The sequence below is a fragment of the Taeniopygia guttata genome, chromosome 11 (genome assembly GCF_048771995.1).
Source record: "Taeniopygia guttata chromosome 11, bTaeGut7.mat, whole genome shotgun sequence".
Taxonomy (NCBI): Eukaryota; Metazoa; Chordata; class Aves; order Passeriformes; family Estrildidae; genus Taeniopygia; species Taeniopygia guttata.
In genome coordinates, this window is record NC_133036.1 from 11,423,504 (window position 1) to 11,438,741 (window position 15,238).

The 15,238-nt window shown below is 67.1% G+C and overlaps 4 protein-coding genes across 6 annotated transcripts; 1 reads left to right on the forward strand and 3 right to left on the reverse strand.

Moving 5' to 3' along the window:
* Positions 1-562: 562 nt before the first annotated feature.
* On the reverse strand, positions 563-5,016 carry CHMP1A (charged multivesicular body protein 1A). 2 transcript variants are annotated; one of them, XM_041718580.2, is made up of 7 exons: positions 4,821-5,016; positions 4,640-4,659; positions 4,188-4,265; positions 3,332-3,478; positions 2,364-2,492; positions 2,087-2,274; positions 563-1,931 (listed from the first exon to the last, which is right to left on the reverse strand). In XM_041718580.2, the coding sequence occupies exons 1-7, from the start codon at positions 4,846-4,848 to the stop codon at positions 1,910-1,912; spliced, it is 612 nt and encodes a 203-aa protein (XP_041574514.1). In that variant the 5' UTR covers positions 4,849-5,016; the 3' UTR covers positions 563-1,909. The 2 variants fall into 2 exon arrangements, with proteins under 2 accessions (XP_041574514.1, XP_030138031.1); XM_030282171.4 differs by having other exon boundaries at positions 4,842-4,971.
* A 94-nt stretch (positions 5,017-5,110) lies between these two features.
* CDK10 (cyclin dependent kinase 10) lies at positions 5,111-8,348 on the forward strand. 2 transcript variants are annotated; one of them, XM_030282168.4, is made up of 13 exons: positions 5,111-5,274; positions 5,376-5,448; positions 5,873-5,944; positions 6,042-6,144; positions 6,259-6,340; positions 6,697-6,764; positions 6,957-7,009; positions 7,102-7,171; positions 7,251-7,310; positions 7,398-7,521; positions 7,604-7,743; positions 7,843-7,895; positions 7,971-8,348. In XM_030282168.4, exons 1-13 carry the CDS (start codon positions 5,143-5,145, stop codon positions 8,066-8,068), a joined length of 1,128 nt encoding a protein of 375 aa, XP_030138028.4. In that variant the 5' UTR covers positions 5,111-5,142; the 3' UTR covers positions 8,069-8,348. The 2 variants fall into 2 exon arrangements, with proteins under 2 accessions (XP_030138028.4, XP_030138029.1); XM_030282169.4 differs by lacking the exon at positions 5,376-5,448 and having other exon boundaries at positions 5,186-5,274.
* Positions 8,349-8,578: 230 nt separating this feature from the next.
* SPATA2L (spermatogenesis associated 2 like) lies at positions 8,579-10,114 on the reverse strand. The gene is made up of 2 exons (XM_072934209.1): positions 9,580-10,114; positions 8,579-9,503 (listed from the first exon to the last, which is right to left on the reverse strand). The coding sequence occupies exons 1-2, from the start codon at positions 9,925-9,927 to the stop codon at positions 8,691-8,693; spliced, it is 1,161 nt and encodes a 386-aa protein (XP_072790310.1). The 5' UTR covers positions 9,928-10,114; the 3' UTR covers positions 8,579-8,690.
* On the reverse strand, positions 9,792-15,218 carry VPS9D1 (VPS9 domain containing 1). The gene is made up of 16 exons (XM_030282167.4): positions 15,060-15,218; positions 14,127-14,199; positions 13,969-14,061; positions 13,720-13,882; positions 13,328-13,439; positions 13,127-13,189; positions 12,896-12,948; positions 12,729-12,816; positions 12,324-12,409; positions 11,774-12,234; positions 11,543-11,672; positions 11,272-11,465; positions 11,115-11,196; positions 10,870-10,974; positions 10,618-10,729; positions 9,792-9,928 (listed from the first exon to the last, which is right to left on the reverse strand). The coding sequence occupies exons 1-15, from the start codon at positions 15,174-15,176 to the stop codon at positions 10,654-10,656; spliced, it is 1,896 nt and encodes a 631-aa protein (XP_030138027.4). The 5' UTR covers positions 15,177-15,218; the 3' UTR covers positions 9,792-9,928; positions 10,618-10,653.
* Between the last annotated feature and the right edge of the window lie 20 nt (positions 15,219-15,238).

The following is a 15,238-nucleotide window of genomic DNA, read 5'->3' on the forward strand; positions in this document are numbered from 1 at the left end:
GCAGGGAAGGGAAGGGAGCAGGGAAGGGAAGGAGCAGGGAAGGGATGGGAGCAGAGAAGGGATGGGAGCAGAGAAGGGATGGGAGCAGGGATGGGAGCAGGGAAGGGATGGGAGCAGGGAAGGGATGGGAACAGGGAAGGGATGGGAACAGGGAAGGGAAGGGAGCGGGGACAGGGAAGGAGCAGGGAAGGGATGGGAAGAGGAAGGGAAGGGAACAGGGAAGGGATGGGAGCAGGGAAGGGAAGGAGCAGGGAAGGGAAGGGAGCAGGGAAGGGAAGGGAGCAGGGAAGAGGAGCAGGGCAGGGATGGGAACAGGGAAGGGAATGAGCAGGGAAGGGAAGAGGGAAGGGAAGGAGCAGGCAAGGGAAGGGAGCAGGCAAGGGATGGGAACAGGGATGGGAGCAGGGAAGGGAAGGGAACAGGGAAGGGATGGGAACAGGGAAGGGAAGGGAAGGGAGCAAGGAAGGGAGGGAGCAGGGAAGGGGTCCTGTGGCAGGGCAGGGGACACGACGAGACAAGGGGGACCACAGACCCCGTCTGCATCCACACCCCCAACACACACTGGGGTGTTCAGAGATTGTTTATTTAAACCCACAGAAGGGCGTGGACACGGTTTGGGCAATAAGAAGGCAAATAAGACAAGCTTAAAAAAAACCCACCAAAGAAACCACAGAGGGACAGCCCAGGGAGGGGGACAGGGGCAGGTCTGGAGCCCCCAGCGCTGCGGGGACACCGTGCAGGGAGCCAGGCACAAATCTCCAGGGTCCCCCAGCCTCCCACCCGGCCCATCAGGAGTGGGACACGATCCAGGGCTCTGCTGCAGCCCAAGCTGCCTCCTCCTCCTCCTCCTCCTCCTCCTCCTCCTCCTCCTCCTCGGTGGCGAGGAAGGCTCTGTGTCACCAGCCACACGCTCCAAGGCCACTGAACTCAGGGAAAGCAATCAACGCAGCGGGAAGTGGCCCCTGTGACATCCCCCAGAGGTGACAGCTCCTCCTGGGAGACCCAAAGGAAACAGCGCTTCCTTCCTGGAGAGCTCCCAGCAACCCAGCAGAGGGGCACAAACAGCTCCAGCCCCAGGGGAAGGTGACAAGGGACAGGGAGGGGACACGGAGAGCAGCTCCAGCCCCAGGGGAAGGTGACAAGGGACAGGGAGGGGACACGCAGAGCAGCTCCCGGCCCGGTGCCAGCAGCAAGGGGACAGAGGATATCCAGGGACGAGGCACAGGGATGGAGGCAGAGCTGCTCCCGGGATGGTTCTGCATTCCCTGTCACACCCACCCACAGGGGGACATTTGGGGACGTGTCTGCAGCCACCACAGCTGCTGCAACCCGCTCCCAGTGCTGGACATGGGTCCTCACTGGTCCAAACTGGCAGTCAGGGCCGGGACACCCATTTCCAGCTGGCAGTGCCCGGGGAATCTGTGGGTTGACACGCAGAGGGCTGGGAAGGGGAGGGCGTTCCAAAGGGCACTTCGTGGTCGGGGCTGGGGGGGACACGGAGCAGCAGAGGGCATGGGGACAGTGACAGCGAGGGAGGGGACAGCCCGCTGTCACCGCCCCTGCCTGCAAGGCACCGACCTCCCCAGCTCCACAGCCGAGAGGGGAAGGGTTCTCCTGCTCCTCCCAGCCAGCTCCTGAGGAACTCGGCCCTCAGCTCTGCTCGGGGCAGGGAGCAGCAGAGGAGCAGCACCCCCGGGCAGGGAAATCCCCATAGTGTTCATCAGCAGCGGGATTTGGGGCTCTGCAGGCGCCACCAGCAGCACCCCCAGACACAGCCCCCCACAATCCAGCACAGGGTTCCCACCGGGATCGCCGCCGGCCCGGGGAGGGGCTGTCACCCCCCGAGGTGCTGGGGGGCTGCAGGAGGGGGTCCCGCTCCAGCAGTGCCACCCACAGGCCCAGGGAGGGCTCAGTTCCGCAGGGCAGCCAGCCTGCAGGGAGAGCAGCAGAGCAGAGGGGTCAGGGCAGCAGAACAGCCCCAGCTCAGGAGCAGCCAGCCCGTCCAGGGAACCCCAGGAAGGGCCAACTCTCCCCCTTCAGGGCAGTGAGGGCTCCTGGCAGTGCCCAGGACTGGGACAGAACCAACCTCCGGGAGAGCTGCTCCTCCTGGGAGCGCACGGAGCTCTCCCCCACGGCCGAGGCCCCCTCGGGCAGCTGGCTGAGCTGGTCCATGATCTCCAGCCCGTTCTCCTCGGCGATCTGGACGATCAGGCTGTCCACCTGCTCCTGCGGCGTGCTCAGCGTGGTGGCCGAGCTCATGGAGTCCTCCATGACCTGGGACAGACACAGCCCTGTCCCCCTGCCCGGCCTGGAGACCTGGCAGGGATCCCCTGCCATCCCACCCTCCCTCTCCTGGCACTCACCGACGTGTGAACATCCAAATTCTGCACTTGCTGCTCGAATTTATCCATCACTGCCGACACCTTCTGCAGGTCCATGGAGCTCAGGGCCTTGTCCAGAGCCTTGGTCACCTGAGCCATGTTTTTCGTCACCTGCAAGAGGAGATTCCTTCAGGAACGCTCTGAGGGTTACAGACAAACCCAAGCAGCGTCCTGAGGCCATCCCAGCTCAGATGGACCTGTCTGAGGGGGTCTGAGAGCACAGGGAGCCCTGCTGGGATCATTCTGGAGGAGAAGACAGCTGGGGGAGGCTGGAAGCAGCGAGAGGAGCAGCTCTGTGGGAATCCAGGGCTTCCCTCTGGCTGCCCTGGGACCCTGGCAGGGGTCAGGAACCCCCCTGGACAGAGCCCCCAGAGACACTGGCTGTGATCTCTGTCCATGGAAAAGAGTTTTCAATCTTACAGGATGAATTACAAGCTCTGAGTGTTTGATAAGAGTAATAATTAAGTGTGGCACGGGTGCAAAAGTAAAATTTTAGGATTCTAGATTAGGGGTTCAGAGGGGACAAGATGGAGGAAATTGGGTGTGCCTTGTCCTTTTTCTCCTTCTTCATGCCCTCCATGTTTCACTGTGGTGTTGGCATTTTTCTGTTGGTTCAGGCTGGGGACACACTGTCTAACGTAGGTGACAGATATTGGCACGTTATTGTAAATCCAGCACAGGGAGTTTGTGGTATTTAATGTTTGTACCATCCCACTGAGAGCAGAGCCCCACACGCTGCCCTGCAGGACAGAGCTGCGGCAGGGCAGCAGAACATGTTAGAGATAAACAGAATAAACAACCTTGAAACAGCACAGACCAATTATGGCTTCTGCTTTGGCAGGGGGCTGACAGACAGAGACTTTCTACAATCTCGGAATCACCAATACCCACAGATTCCAACACAGCTGCAGGTGGGGCTGGAGCTCCCAGCTGCCTGCTGAGGCTCTTACCCCCTTCATGGTGACGGCTGTCTGCACCTTGGAGGCCACGGCGTCCACGCGGGAGGCCATGCGCAGCCAGTGCAGCCCCTCGTTCTTCTTGCGGATGGCGTTCTCGGCATAGACCCGCGCACACTCCACGTTCTTCTGCTGCAGAGCCTGCCGGGGAAGGGACATGGGAAAGCTTAGGGGGTGCCACTGCCCGGCAAAAGGATTTGGGAAATACAGAAATGACAAGCGAGACTGAGCTGAGAATGAGTGCTGAGATACCAAACCACGGCTGCTAAACCACCAGAAAAAGCAGGAACAGTTTAGCCAGTGGAAGGCAACCCCCCTTCTGACCTACAGACAGATCCAAGGGTCAGATGGAATGTTCTGTGTCACCCCTCAAAAATATACAGGTTATCCCACACCTGTAACCCTCCCCTGTGATCCCACTCACCCAAGTCTTGTTCTGTGCCCACTCTGGAGCCCCCTGTAAGGTGTGCCCGGGGGGCTGGAGGCTCTCTTGGCATCCCCTCCTGCCCCTGTTACATCTCTGTCTGTCCCTGCTCCTGCTCCAAGGCCCCACACCCACTCCCTTCACAATAAACCAGATATTTCAACATCTGCCTGCAGAGATCTCTGTCTCCATCCATCCATCCCAAGCATGCAGGCCACCAGTGCTCCCCACAGCCTGGCACAGGCTCCCCACAGCCTGGCACAGTGCTCCCCACAGCCTGGCACAGTGCTCCCCACAGCCTGGCACAGGCTCCCAGCAGGACACAGCTGGGTGCCCCCAGCAGCAGGTGAGCCCTGCCAGGGCTGGGTGTGCCATCCTGCCAGCCAGGGCCTGCAGCAGGGGGAATTCCAGCCCAGCCCCACACACCTTTTTCACTTTGGCCTGCTCAGCCTTGGAGTCCTTCTCGGCTTTCTTGGAGAGCTTCTCCAGCTGCTTGGCCGTGAACTGCGGGCAGAGCGGGGTGCGAGGGGCAGGAGCAGCGACCCCAGAGCCCCCCAGAGCCCCCCAGGCATGGCAGGGACCCCAGAGCCCGCCCGTCCCACCCCAGCCATGGCAGGGACCCCTCTCACTGCCCCAGGCTGCCCCAAACCCCAGTGTCCGGCCCAGCCTTGGGCACTGCCAGGGCTGCTTCCCTTTGTGCCACCGTGCCACTGCCCGGCCCTCTGCCCGCGGCACCCCCGGTCACCCCTCCGGCCGGGGCCTCCTCCCGTCCCGGTCCCGCCGCCGGTGCAGCCCCGGGGGTGGAACCGGCACCGGGACTCTCCCGGGACCGGCGATACGGGACGGAAAGGAGGTGGAAGGGCCTCCGCTGCTCTCACCTTCAGCTGGAACAGCGTGTCTGGAAAGGAAGGAGAGCACAGTGTCAGCGACGGGACCGGTACCGGGAGCGGGTGACCGGGGACCCCGCCCACACGTCTCGGCCACCAGTTCTGGCTCCGAGACTCACCCCCAACCTCACCCCTCTCCACCCGCCCCAGCCCCGCCGGGAAGCGCCGATACCGCCTGATCCCCCCCCGGTACCGTCCATCCTGCCCGCCGCCGCTTCCGGGTGGCGCCGCCGCTTCCGGGTAGCGCTGCCGCCGCTTCCGGGGTGCGCGCGCTGGGTCTCGCGAGAGCGGCGGCGCGGCCGGAGGGACTGGGGGCGGGGCCGAGAGGAGGCGGGGCCAATTAGGGGCGGGGCCAGCCCGGGCCTGGCTCGCTATTGGTCGCTCTCTAACAACGGTTTCCAGGGGCTTAATGCGTGTGGGCGTGGCCTGGCGGTGGGCGGGGCCTGCGGCGGGATAATACCGCGCGTGCGCAGAGGGAACGCGCCATCGCGGACATGGCAGCGGCTGAGGCGGGACCGGCACCGGGATCTGCACCGGGATCCGCACCGGCCGAGCCAGAGCTGGAGCCCCTGCGCCTGCGGCGACTGCGGGGCGACGGCTTCTTCGAGGTTCCGGCAGCCGATCGGGTGAGTGCCGCGGGTGCGGGAGGGCTGGGGCCGGTGAGGGGTCCTGGGGCCGGTGAGGGGCCCTGAGGCCGTTCCGCCTCTAGGCCGCTCCTTGGTTGCAGCTGGGACGGTGCCGCAGCGTGAAGGAGTTCGAGAAGCTGAATCGCATCGGAGAGGGCACGTACGGCATCGTGTGTGAGTGCGGGCAGCGCTTCCCGGGCGGGGGCGGCTCCGGGGCCGTGCGGGACCGGGAGGGATCTGAGTTAATTCCGCTCCCCTCCCTGCCGGGGGTGGGGGTGGCACTTCCACCAGATCCCGCTGCTCCGTCCAGCCTGGCCTTGGGCACTGCCAGGGATCCAGGGGCAGCCCAGCTTCTCTGGGTGCCCTGTGCCACGGCCTGCGCACCCAGCCAGGGAGGAATTCCTTAGGGATAGCCCATCCATCCCTGCCCCTGGCAGTGGGAAGCCATTCCCCCTTGGAGAATCCCAGCACGGTTGGGGTCGGGAGGTGCCTGAAGCTCGCCTAGTTCCTCCCCTGTGGCTGAGCAGGGCGGCTGAGGCGAGGTTGGGACAGAGCCAGGTGTGTGTCCTGGTGCTGATGTGACCTGTGCTGTCCCCAGACCGTGCCCGGGACACGCTGACTGATGAGACGGTGGCACTGAAGAAGGTGCGGATGGACAACGAGAAAGATGGTAATGGAGGAGCAGGAGGAACAGGGGCTGCTCTGTCCTGCTGTGTCCTGTCCTGCCCAGGCAGTTCCTGCAGCATGGCTGTTCCTCTCTCCCCCAGGAATGCCCATCAGCAGCCTGCGGGAGATCACCCTGCTCCTGCAGCTCCAGCACCCCAACATTGTGGAGCTGAAGGACGTGGTTGTCGGAAACCACCTGGAGAGGTGAGAGTCCCCTGTCTGTCCTCCCTTTCCTTCCAAGCCTTCCTCGGAGCCCTGAGCTGCCTCGGCAGACAAAGCTGTCCTGGGGGAGGCTCTGACCTTACCTTGTCTCCACAGCATTTTCCTGGTGATGGGATACTGCGAGCAGGACCTGGCCAGTCTCCTGGAGAACATGCAAACGCCCTTCTCAGAGGCTCAGGTACAGGCTGGGGCAGGATTTGGGTTCAGCACCTCTTAGAAGGTGCTGCCATTCCTGCCAAAACATGTGGGCGCTGTGAAGGGCTCCCTAGACCTTGAGCTGGGGGATTCCAGGGATTCCTGATGGAGCTGGGCTTTGCTGACTCCCAGTGAAGCCTTCAGGAACTTTCCAGGCTCGGTTTGGGGCTGGAACACACTGTCAGGGAGACAGAGCTGGGAGAAAATGCCCACCCAGAACCCCCTGGGAGAATATAGGGATGGAGGGACTGCAGAACACCCCAGTGGGTTTGGGCTGTGTGGGTTTGTCCAGTTGGTGCTGCTCCCACAGAGGTGACAGCTCCTGTCCTCTGTCCCCAGGTGAAGTGCATCATCCTGCAGGTGCTCAAGGGCCTGCAGTACCTCCATGAGAACTACATCATCCACAGGTGGGAGTGGCAGGATGGAGCTGGGGGGACAAAGGGGTGTCTGGGGACACCTCCCATGTCTTGGGAGCAAGTGGCACCATCAGGAGCAGCTCTGGGTGGGGCTTTGGGGAGGGAGCACGGGCAGGGAGGCCGTGGAAGGATGGGATTGGATTTTCCGTGTGGTCTCTCAGCTCCAGCTGCTGTTTCCCACAGGGACCTGAAGGTCTCCAACCTGCTGATGACCGACAAGGGCTGTGTGAAGATAGGTGAGTCCCAGCACCTGCCCCCAGCCGTGGCTGCTCTGTGCTGTGACCGCAGCTCGGCCGGGCTCCCTCCTCACTGCCGCTCTCTGTTGCAGCTGATTTCGGCCTGGCACGCACCTACGGGATGCCCCCCAAGCCCATGACCCCCAAAGTGGTGACTCTGTGGTGAGTGGCTGGGGTTAGGGTGTGTTTTCCCCGTGGGACGGGCTCGTGCTCGCTCCAACACCGGGTGTCCCCTGTGCAGGTACCGAGCACCGGAGCTGCTGCTGGGCATGACGACCCAGACCACCAGCATTGACATGTGGTAATGGCAGGGGCTGAGGCTGCCTGGAGGGGGCTGGGGGGCTGCAAACTGCAGGGGGATCACTGGGGAGGCTCCTGTGCTCTGCAGGGCTGCTGGCTGCATCCTGGCCGAGCTGCTGGCACACAAACCGCTGCTGCCAGGCACCTCCGAGATCCACCAGATCGACCTCATCGTGCAGCTCCTGGGGACACCCAACGAGAACATCTGGCCGGTGAGAGCTCCCTGCCCATTTTCCCACTGTCCTTTCCCCCTGGCTGCCCCCCTGGTTCCTCCTGACACTCGGTTTCCCCCAGGGGTTCTCCAAGCTGCCGCTGGCCACCCAGTACACCCTGCGCAAACAGCCCTACAACAACCTGAAGCACAGGTTTCCCTGGCTCTCGGAGGCTGGGCTGCGACTGCTCAACTTCCTCTTCATGTATGACCCCAAGAAAAGGTAAGAGCTGGGCAGGAGGTGGATGGGTAGGGCAGGGAACCTGCCCCACGCTGTCCCCCAGGCTGGGATGGTCCCTGCCACTGACCCTTGTCCCCGCAGGGCCACGGCCAAGGACTGCCTGGAGAGTTCCTACTTCAAGGAGAAGCCCTTGCGTAAGTACTGCCCGTCCTGGGGCAGGGCAGGACTGGGAGGTGTTGGGGCCTGCTCACCCCTCTCTGTGCCCACAGCCTGTGAGCCGGAGCTGATGCCCACCTTCCCTCACCACCGGAACAAGCGGGCGGCCGGCACGGCGCTGGAGAGCCAGGCCAAGCGCAGCAAGCCCTGAGCTGTCCCCAGGGACCAGGAGTGGTGTGTCCTGGCTGAGGTGGATTCCCTCAGCCCAACAGTCCCAGCGCCATGGGGACGGCTCCTCCATCCGTCAGCCCATGCGGGACGGGGCAGGCTCCAGTCTGCAGCTGGGTGAGTGTGGCCCCAGAGCCAGGAGAGGTGGGGCCCAGGGACGCCCAGGCTTGGCAGGATCATTCCTGTCCCAGGCGGGTCCTGGTTTGTGCTGTCTGTGGGGGGGAACCCCGACTCTGCCATCAATAAAAGCATCTGTGACAACACTCTGTGGAGTGGCTCCATTTTTAGGTGCCAGCAGGAGAAGCTGGTGGCTCTGCTCTCCTTTCCTCTGTGTCACCCTGGGGACAAGGATGCCTCCATGACACCCCAGGTTGTGCCCCACTCGTGGGGAGACAGGAGCTGCTCCTGCAGGGTGCTGTGCTGTCAGGCATCACTGCAGCCCCTGCCCCTGGACCGGGCATCTTTGTCCCCCTCACCAGGACAGAACACCCCGTGCTGAGGCAGCCACTTTACTGATGCACTGAATAATTTACAGCAGCAGTGCCCAGGCTGCAGCAGGGCCGGGGGCTGACGAGTCTGGGTCCTTGTTCCAAGCAGCCACCGTGTCAGGAGCGGGGCGCGGAGCCCTTGGCCAGCAGCATGTCCAGCTCGGTGCGCTGCAGCCACAGGCGCTGCTGCCGCTCCCCGCGCAGCTCCTGGCCGCGGTGCCGGCTGCGGCACGTGTGGCCCACGGCACAGGCGCCGCCGTGCAGCTGCCGGCAGGTGCTGCAGCAGTACGAGGGCAGCATGCCCCGGTGCAGGCACGAGTGCAGCTGGTAGCACGGCAGCTCTGGCGTGGCCTGGGGGGAATCATGGAGCTCCCCCAGCACCTGGGGATTTCTACCGGTACCCACCAGCTCCTGCTCCGGGAAGAGGCGAGAGGAGGCGTCCGGATCAGCGCTGCCCACAGGCTCTGGCCCCAGCGTGCTGTCACAGCGTCCCCAGCCCCTCCTGGGCACATCCTGAGGGTCCCTCCACAGCGCTGGGAGGGCTGTGTCCTTGCTCCCCGTGTCCTCAGGGCTGTCTGGCCTCTCCCGGTAGAGATCCACATCGTCACCGCAGTCGGCAGCTGCCCTGCGCCGCGTCCCCAGGTCCTGCAGCATCTCCAGGCGCCCCTTGGCACCCCCGGCCCCATGCCGTGCCTCCAGCAGCTCCTCGGCGCGGGGCAGCCGCGGCGCCAGCTCCGCCAGGATCTCGCACTCCAGGCGGCAGGCCAGGAACCCCACAGCGGCGGCGATCAGCGCGGGCCCCGGCGGCAGCCGGCCCACAGCCAGGCGGTGCCGGTCCCGCCGCTCGTAGCCCAGCCGGCCCAAACTCCGCAGCAGGTCGGCTTCGGGCAGCGCTGGGCGCAGCAGGTGCACGTAGGCGCCGGAGAAGGTCTGCAGGGAGAGCGGGGAGCGTGGCCGGGGGTGTCTGGGTACCCCCACAACACCCCGTACCACCTCAGGGCCTCACCGGGATGGTGCCGAACTCCCGGCGCCACGGGAAGAGGTAGAGGTTGACGGCCGCCAGCTCCAGCAGCCGGAAGGCGCTGGCCAAGCCTCGCAGCGCCAGCCCGGGCTCGGGGTGGTCCCGCAGCCCCCGGGCCAGCAGTGCCAGGGCATCCTCCTGCAGCGCCTCCAGCAGCGCCGGCTCCCGCTGCAGCCGCTGCCGCAGCCGCTCCGCCACGGCGGGGCCGGGGCAGGTCCCGGCGGGGCCGGCCTCCCGCTCCAGCGACCGCCGGTACTCCTGCTGGAACTCCTGCCGCAATTCCTGCCCGTAGTCCTGCCGGTGCTCCTGCCGCAGCGCCGAGCCTGCACACATCCTGCGGGTGCAGCGGCGTGAGACCCCACCCCGGTACCCCCTCCCGAACCGGTGAGATCCCCCGCCGAAGCCTCAGCCCCGGAACTCCGCCCCCCCGAGGCCTCCCGGTACCAGCCCTCCCGGTGTCACTCGCCGGCCCTGGTTCCCCCCGTAGCCCCCCGCCGAGGCCTCCCGGTGTTCCCACCCGGCCCGCGGTTCCGCCCTGGTCCCGGTTCCCCCCGCACCTGCCGGTCCCTGGTTCCGCTCCCGGTTTCCCCCGCACCTGCCTGTCCCCGGTTCCCGGTCCCGGTTCCCCCGCACCTGCCTGTCCCCGGTCCCTGGTTCCGGTTCCCCCCGCACCTGCCTGTCCCCGGTTCCCGGTCCCGCTCCCGGTTCCCCCCGCACCTGCCTGTCCCCGGTCCCTGGTTCCGGTGCCGGTTCCCCCCGCACCTGCCTGTCCCCGGATCCGGTCCCGGTTCCCCCCGCACCTGCCTGTCCCCTGTCCCCGGTCCCGCTCCCGGTTCCCCCGCCCGCCCCGGTCCCGGTCCCGGTCCCGTTCCCGCCGCTCGCGCTCCCTTCCCGCTCCCCTTCCGCGCGCGCGGGGCCGGAACGCGCGTGCCGCCCGTGGCTCCGCCCCCGGGGCGGGGCGGGGCCGGTCCCGGCGCCACAGCGCCCCCGGCGGGCGGGAGGACCCGCGGGTGGCGGCAGCACCTGCCCGGGGCGCGGGGGTCCCGCGGCGCCCCCTCCTCACTGCAGCGACTCCACGTAGGACAGCGCGCTCTGCAGGGACGTCAGGCAGTACCCCTCCTCTCCGATCAGGTACCTGTGCCCACCCCAACACCGTCACCACCGCGGCACGGCGGGGATGCTGCCGTGACCGGGACACCAGCACACCCACCGGGCTCAGCCCTACCGGTGTCCCGAGCGCACGGTGCCTGCATGGCCCGGCACCCCGGCACGTACCCCTCGTGGATGAACTCCTCCAGGGCGGCGCACTCGGAGAGCAGCTGGGGCAGCCCCGTCTGCAGCACCACGTAGGACAGGATGGGCAGCAGGTCGTCTGCCCCGCTGTGACAACAAGGAGCCATCAGCCACGGTGGCCACAGGGACTGGCATGCCAACACCTCATTGTGCAGCTCCTGGGAGCCCCACACCTGCCCCACAGCTGCCCCACATGGCCCATCCTGCTCCGCAGTTCCCACACTCACATGGCGGCCGCGGCGATGCTCCGGGCGTCGCGGGTGCTGCAGTACTCCTCGGCACACTCGCAGATGCCACGCAAGGCCCGCACTGCGGCACAGGGAATGCATCAGTGTCACTGCGGCCAGCCCTGGGCCCCAGCCCCGCGTCCCCCGCGCCGCTCACCGATGCACTCCAGCTTCCTGCGGGGACAGCTCTCCAGCGGGATGAGGCGCAGGTCCTGCACGGCCGAGGCGTACGCGGGCCGGCCTGCGCCGGGCGGGAAGAGGCGCGAGGCCAGCCCCATGTCGGCGGGGCCGGCGTGCCGGTGCCGCTCCATGCTGCGCGCCAGGGCCGCCTCGCGGGGCTGCTGCACGCTCCTGTGGGCACGGAGGTGATGGGGGTGCCAGGAACGGGTCAGCGGTACCCTCCAAGGCTCCAAGGCGGGTGATGGTACCTGTAGAGTGCCAGGAGCGGGGCCCACAGCGGCGGGAAGAAGGCCTCCTCCAGGCAGGCCAGGCACTGGTCCTTGCCGGCGGCGGTGCCGAGCCCCTCGAAGGCCAGCAGAGTCAGAGCCAGCAGCCTGTCTGGAAGGGCGAGGCATGCTGGGACCCCCTGTCCTGCCCACCCTGTGCCCCGGGGTGCAGGAGAACCCCCTGCCCACCCCCAGTCCCTCGCTGTCCCTCACCGATGGCGTTGTGGATGTCCCTCACGACGCCCTTCAGCAGCTCCAGCAGCGCCGTGTCCTGTGCGGAGCTGGCCGGGGGCTCTGCGGGGGCCCAGCCCTCGGGGGACGCCAGGAACCGCTCCAGGTCCTCGAAGGAGCTCTCCCGGGGGGTCTCGGGGGGCTCGGCGGGCCCCGGGGTGCCGCTGTCGGCCAGGGGGGTGCTGGACCGGCTGTGGCGCAACGCGGCCGGGCCGTGCTCGGGCACCGAGAACATGCAGTGCAGGCTGCGGGACGCCCGGAGCCGGCGGGTCCCGGGCTCGGGGGGCAGCGAGGAGCCCCCCGCGTCCAGCGACAGGAAGGACAGACCCGAGGGGGAGGCGGGAGAGGCATCAGCGGGGCCGTGGCTGACGGCCGGGTAGAGCCGGGCGTACACCGCACACTGCAGCCGCCGCAGCAGCTGCGGGATGGGGTGCTCGGGGCAGCTGTGGGCAGAGGGATGGGGTGGGCGGGGGGCACCCGCAGCAGCTGCAGCCCCCTCGCTCTGGCAGGACCGTGCCCAGCCCAGCAGTACCTCAGGAGGCAGGAGAAGAGCCCTGACACCACTGAGAGATCCGCAGGGCTCCGCTTCAGCTGCGCCTTCCACTGCTTTGGCCAGTCCTGGGGAGTGTTCAGGGCTGGTCATGGGGATGGTGCAGCACTCTGCCCCATGGCACAGCCTCCAGCCCCATGGCACAGCCTCCTGCCCTGTGACACAGCCTCCTGCCCCATGCACAGCCTCCTGCCACATGGCACAGCCTCCTGCCCCACAGCACAGCCTCCAGCCCCATGCACAGCCTCCTGCCCCACAGCACAGCCTCCAGCCCCACGGCACAGCCTCCAGCCCCATGCACAGCCCCCTGCCCCATGGCACAGCCTCCTGCCCCACGGCACAGCCTCCAGCCCCACAGCAGCCCCTGGCACACACTCACTCACTCACATGGTCCTGCTCATACTCAAGGATGGCAGCGTAGAGCGCCCGCTGCTCCTGCTCCTCAGGGGTGAGGGCCACGCTGCTGGAGAACCTCCTGGGGACAGCCCAGGCCAGTGAGGGCACTGCTGGGTGTCCCCAGAGCTCAGGGTCCCTGCGGTGACAGCCCCACTCACCGGTTGGCCGCCTCCTGCAGCCGCAGCCGCCGCTCTTCCATCTTGCGCTGCAGCTGGGCCGGGCACAGTTAAGGGTCCAGAGCCACCACCGTGCTCACCCACTGCCCTCTGCCCTCCTCCATCCCCAGCTGGGACCCCAAAGGCCTGTGTGGGGTCGGTGACACCCAGGCCAGGGTGGAGCAATCCCACTGGGAGCAATCCCACTGGGAACAATCCCACTGGGAAGGATACAGTCTCCTCCCGGGCCTTGGCGATCACCAGGTTCTCCATCATCTGCCGCTGCAGGGACAGCGTCTGCGGAGCAGGAGAGCAGTTGGGAACATCACCCACACCCCACGGCCACCGGTGGGGAGCGGGGCTCCCCCAGGGACCCTCTCCCTGCCTGGCTGCCGGCTCTGCCCAGCTCCCAGCTCCTCCCCAGCCCGCACTTGCCAGGGATGTTTTCTGCACGGCCTGGCTCGGGTTCAGCCGCGCCACCCGCGCCTCGTAGGCCGCCTTCAGCTTCTGGTTCTGCAGGGAGGCCTCCTCCAGTGGGGTCAGCTCCCTGCAGGAACGGCCTCAGCACTCGCCACAGGGCACAGGACATGTGCCAGGACCACATCCTGCTCCGTGACTCCCCAGGCGGGCACGGGGCCACCGCCCGTCCTCGTGTCGCAGTTTTTGTGTCCCAAACCCTTGTGTTTGAACCCCCCATGTCCTACCCGCTGTGTTTGAGCCCCCCACATCCCAACGCCCGTATCCCAGCCCACAGCAGCCCCCCATGCTCCACCAGGCTCTGTTCCAGCCCCACTGTCCCAGCTCTGGGTCCCAGCCCCCCCCCGTACTTCCGTGCGCTCTGTGCCTCAGCGATCTGCAGCTTCTGGAAGATCTCCGGGGGCAGGAACGGCGAGAGCTTCCCCCCCTCGTCCGAGCAGACCCGGCGGTGCCGGGGCAGGGCCGCAGGGCCCCCGGTTCGCTCCTGTGCAGCCGCTTTCACCCCGGCTTTCCCTGGGGAGGGGGCAGGACAGGCGGCTGTGCCTCACCCCTGTGTGGGCACCCGGCTGCCCAGCACGGGACCCCCACCCCTCACTCACCCAGCGCCGCCGCGATGGATTTGACCCTCTCCAGGCACTGCTCCGCCAGCTTCAGCAGTTTTGGGGTGTCAGGGGTGACCCCCTCGCTGCTCTCTGCGGGGAGGCTGTGTGAGGGCACAGCCCTGGTTTGATGGGGGGGACACGGGGTCCTGCCTTACCTGTCCCTGCCGCCTCCTCCTGCAGGGCCTGGGCGATGAGGGTGATGCTCTTCAGGTACTCCACGTACGCCTCCTGCCAAGGTGGGGGCTGAGCGGGGACCCCAGGAACCCCCCGGCCTGGGGGGATCGGAGCTCCGGCTCCCAGTGGGAGACGTGGTGAGTTTGGGGATGCGGGGTAGCCCGGAGAGCTGGCTCAGAGTGGGGAAGTGCCCCGGTGGGCCGTGAGTCCGGGGACGTGCCCCGGGATGTGAGTGAGCCCGGATACGAGTGAGCCCCGGGATGCAGGATGAGCCCCGGGGATGCAGGATGAGCCCCGGCATGCAGGATGTGCCCCGGGATGCAGGATGAGCCCCGGGATGCAGGATGAGCCCAGGGGATGCAGGATGAACCCAGGGGATGCAGGATGAGCCCCGGGATGCAGGATGAACCCAGGGGATGCAGGATGTGCCCAGGGGATGCAGGATGAGCCCAGGGGATGCAGGATGAACCCAGGGGTGCTGCCCCGCGGCTGGGGGTGAGGCCGGCGGATGAAGCCGAGGGATGCGGAGGGAGTTGAGGGATGCCGGAGGAGGCCGGGGGTGCAGTCCCGGGGATGGGGGTTGATCCCGGGGATGCAGGAGGAGCCCCGGGGATGGGAATTGATCCCGGGGATGGGGGTTGATCCCGGGGATGCAGGATGAGCCCGGGGGTTGATTCCGGGGATGCAGGAGGAGCCCGGGGATTGATGCCGGGGATGGGGGTTGATCCCGGGGATGCAGGATGAGCCCGGGGCCGCAGTCCCGGGGATGGGGGTTGGTCCCGGGGATGCAGGATGAGCCCGGGGGTTGATGCCGGGGATGGGAGTTGATCCCGGGGATGCAGGATGAGCCCGGGCCGCAGTCCCGGGGATGCCGCCGAACGCGGGGGTCCCTCCCCGGCCGTGTCCGCGCTCACCCTGCTCCGCCCGGCGCTGTCCATGCCCAGGGCGCCGCTGGCCGCCCTCATGGCCGCCTGCAGCCCGCGGCCGCCCCGGCCCGGCGCGGGCCCCTCAGCGCCGCCGGGCGCGGCCATGGCCCCGGGCCGGCCGGAACGGGGCGCGGCGGCCGCGGGCCCGCCCGGAGCGCGGCGGGGCG

Coding starts and splice junctions, on each gene's coding strand:
- CDK10 (XM_030282168.4), top strand. CDS start 5,143: ATGGCAGCGGCTGAGGCGGGACCGGCACCGGGATCTGCACCGGGATCC. Junction 6,765..6,956: donor GAGAACTACATCATCCACAG/GTGGGAGTGGCA, acceptor TGTTTCCCACAG/GGACCTGAAGGTCTCCAACC. Junction 7,744..7,842: donor ATGTATGACCCCAAGAAAAG/GTAAGAGCTGGG, acceptor TTGTCCCCGCAG/GGCCACGGCCAAGGACTGCC.
- CHMP1A (XM_041718580.2), bottom strand. CDS start 4,848: ATGGACGGTACCGGGGGGGGATCAGGCG. Junction 2,275..2,363: donor ATTTGGATGTTCACACGTCG/GTGAGTGCCAGG, acceptor TGTCTGTCCCAG/GTCATGGAGGACTCCATGAG. Junction 1,932..2,086: donor GAGGAGCAGCTCTCCCGGAG/GTTGGTTCTGTC, acceptor CTCTCCCTGCAG/GCTGGCTGCCCTGCGGAACT.
- SPATA2L (XM_072934209.1), bottom strand. CDS start 9,927: ATGTGTGCAGGCTCGGCGCTGCGGCAGGAGCACCGGCAGGACTACGGG. Junction 9,504..9,579: donor GGGAGTTCGGCACCATCCCG/GTGAGGCCCTGA, acceptor CTCTCCCTGCAG/ACCTTCTCCGGCGCCTACGT.
- VPS9D1 (XM_030282167.4), bottom strand. CDS start 15,176: ATGGCCGCGCCCGGCGGCGCTGAGGGGCCCGCGCCGGGCCGGGGCGGC. Junction 14,200..15,059: donor ACAGCGCCGGGCGGAGCAGG/GTGAGCGCGGAC, acceptor CCACCTTGGCAG/GAGGCGTACGTGGAGTACCT. Junction 12,235..12,323: donor CTCTTCTCCTGCCTCCTGAG/GTACTGCTGGGC, acceptor CTCTGCCCACAG/CTGCCCCGAGCACCCCATCC.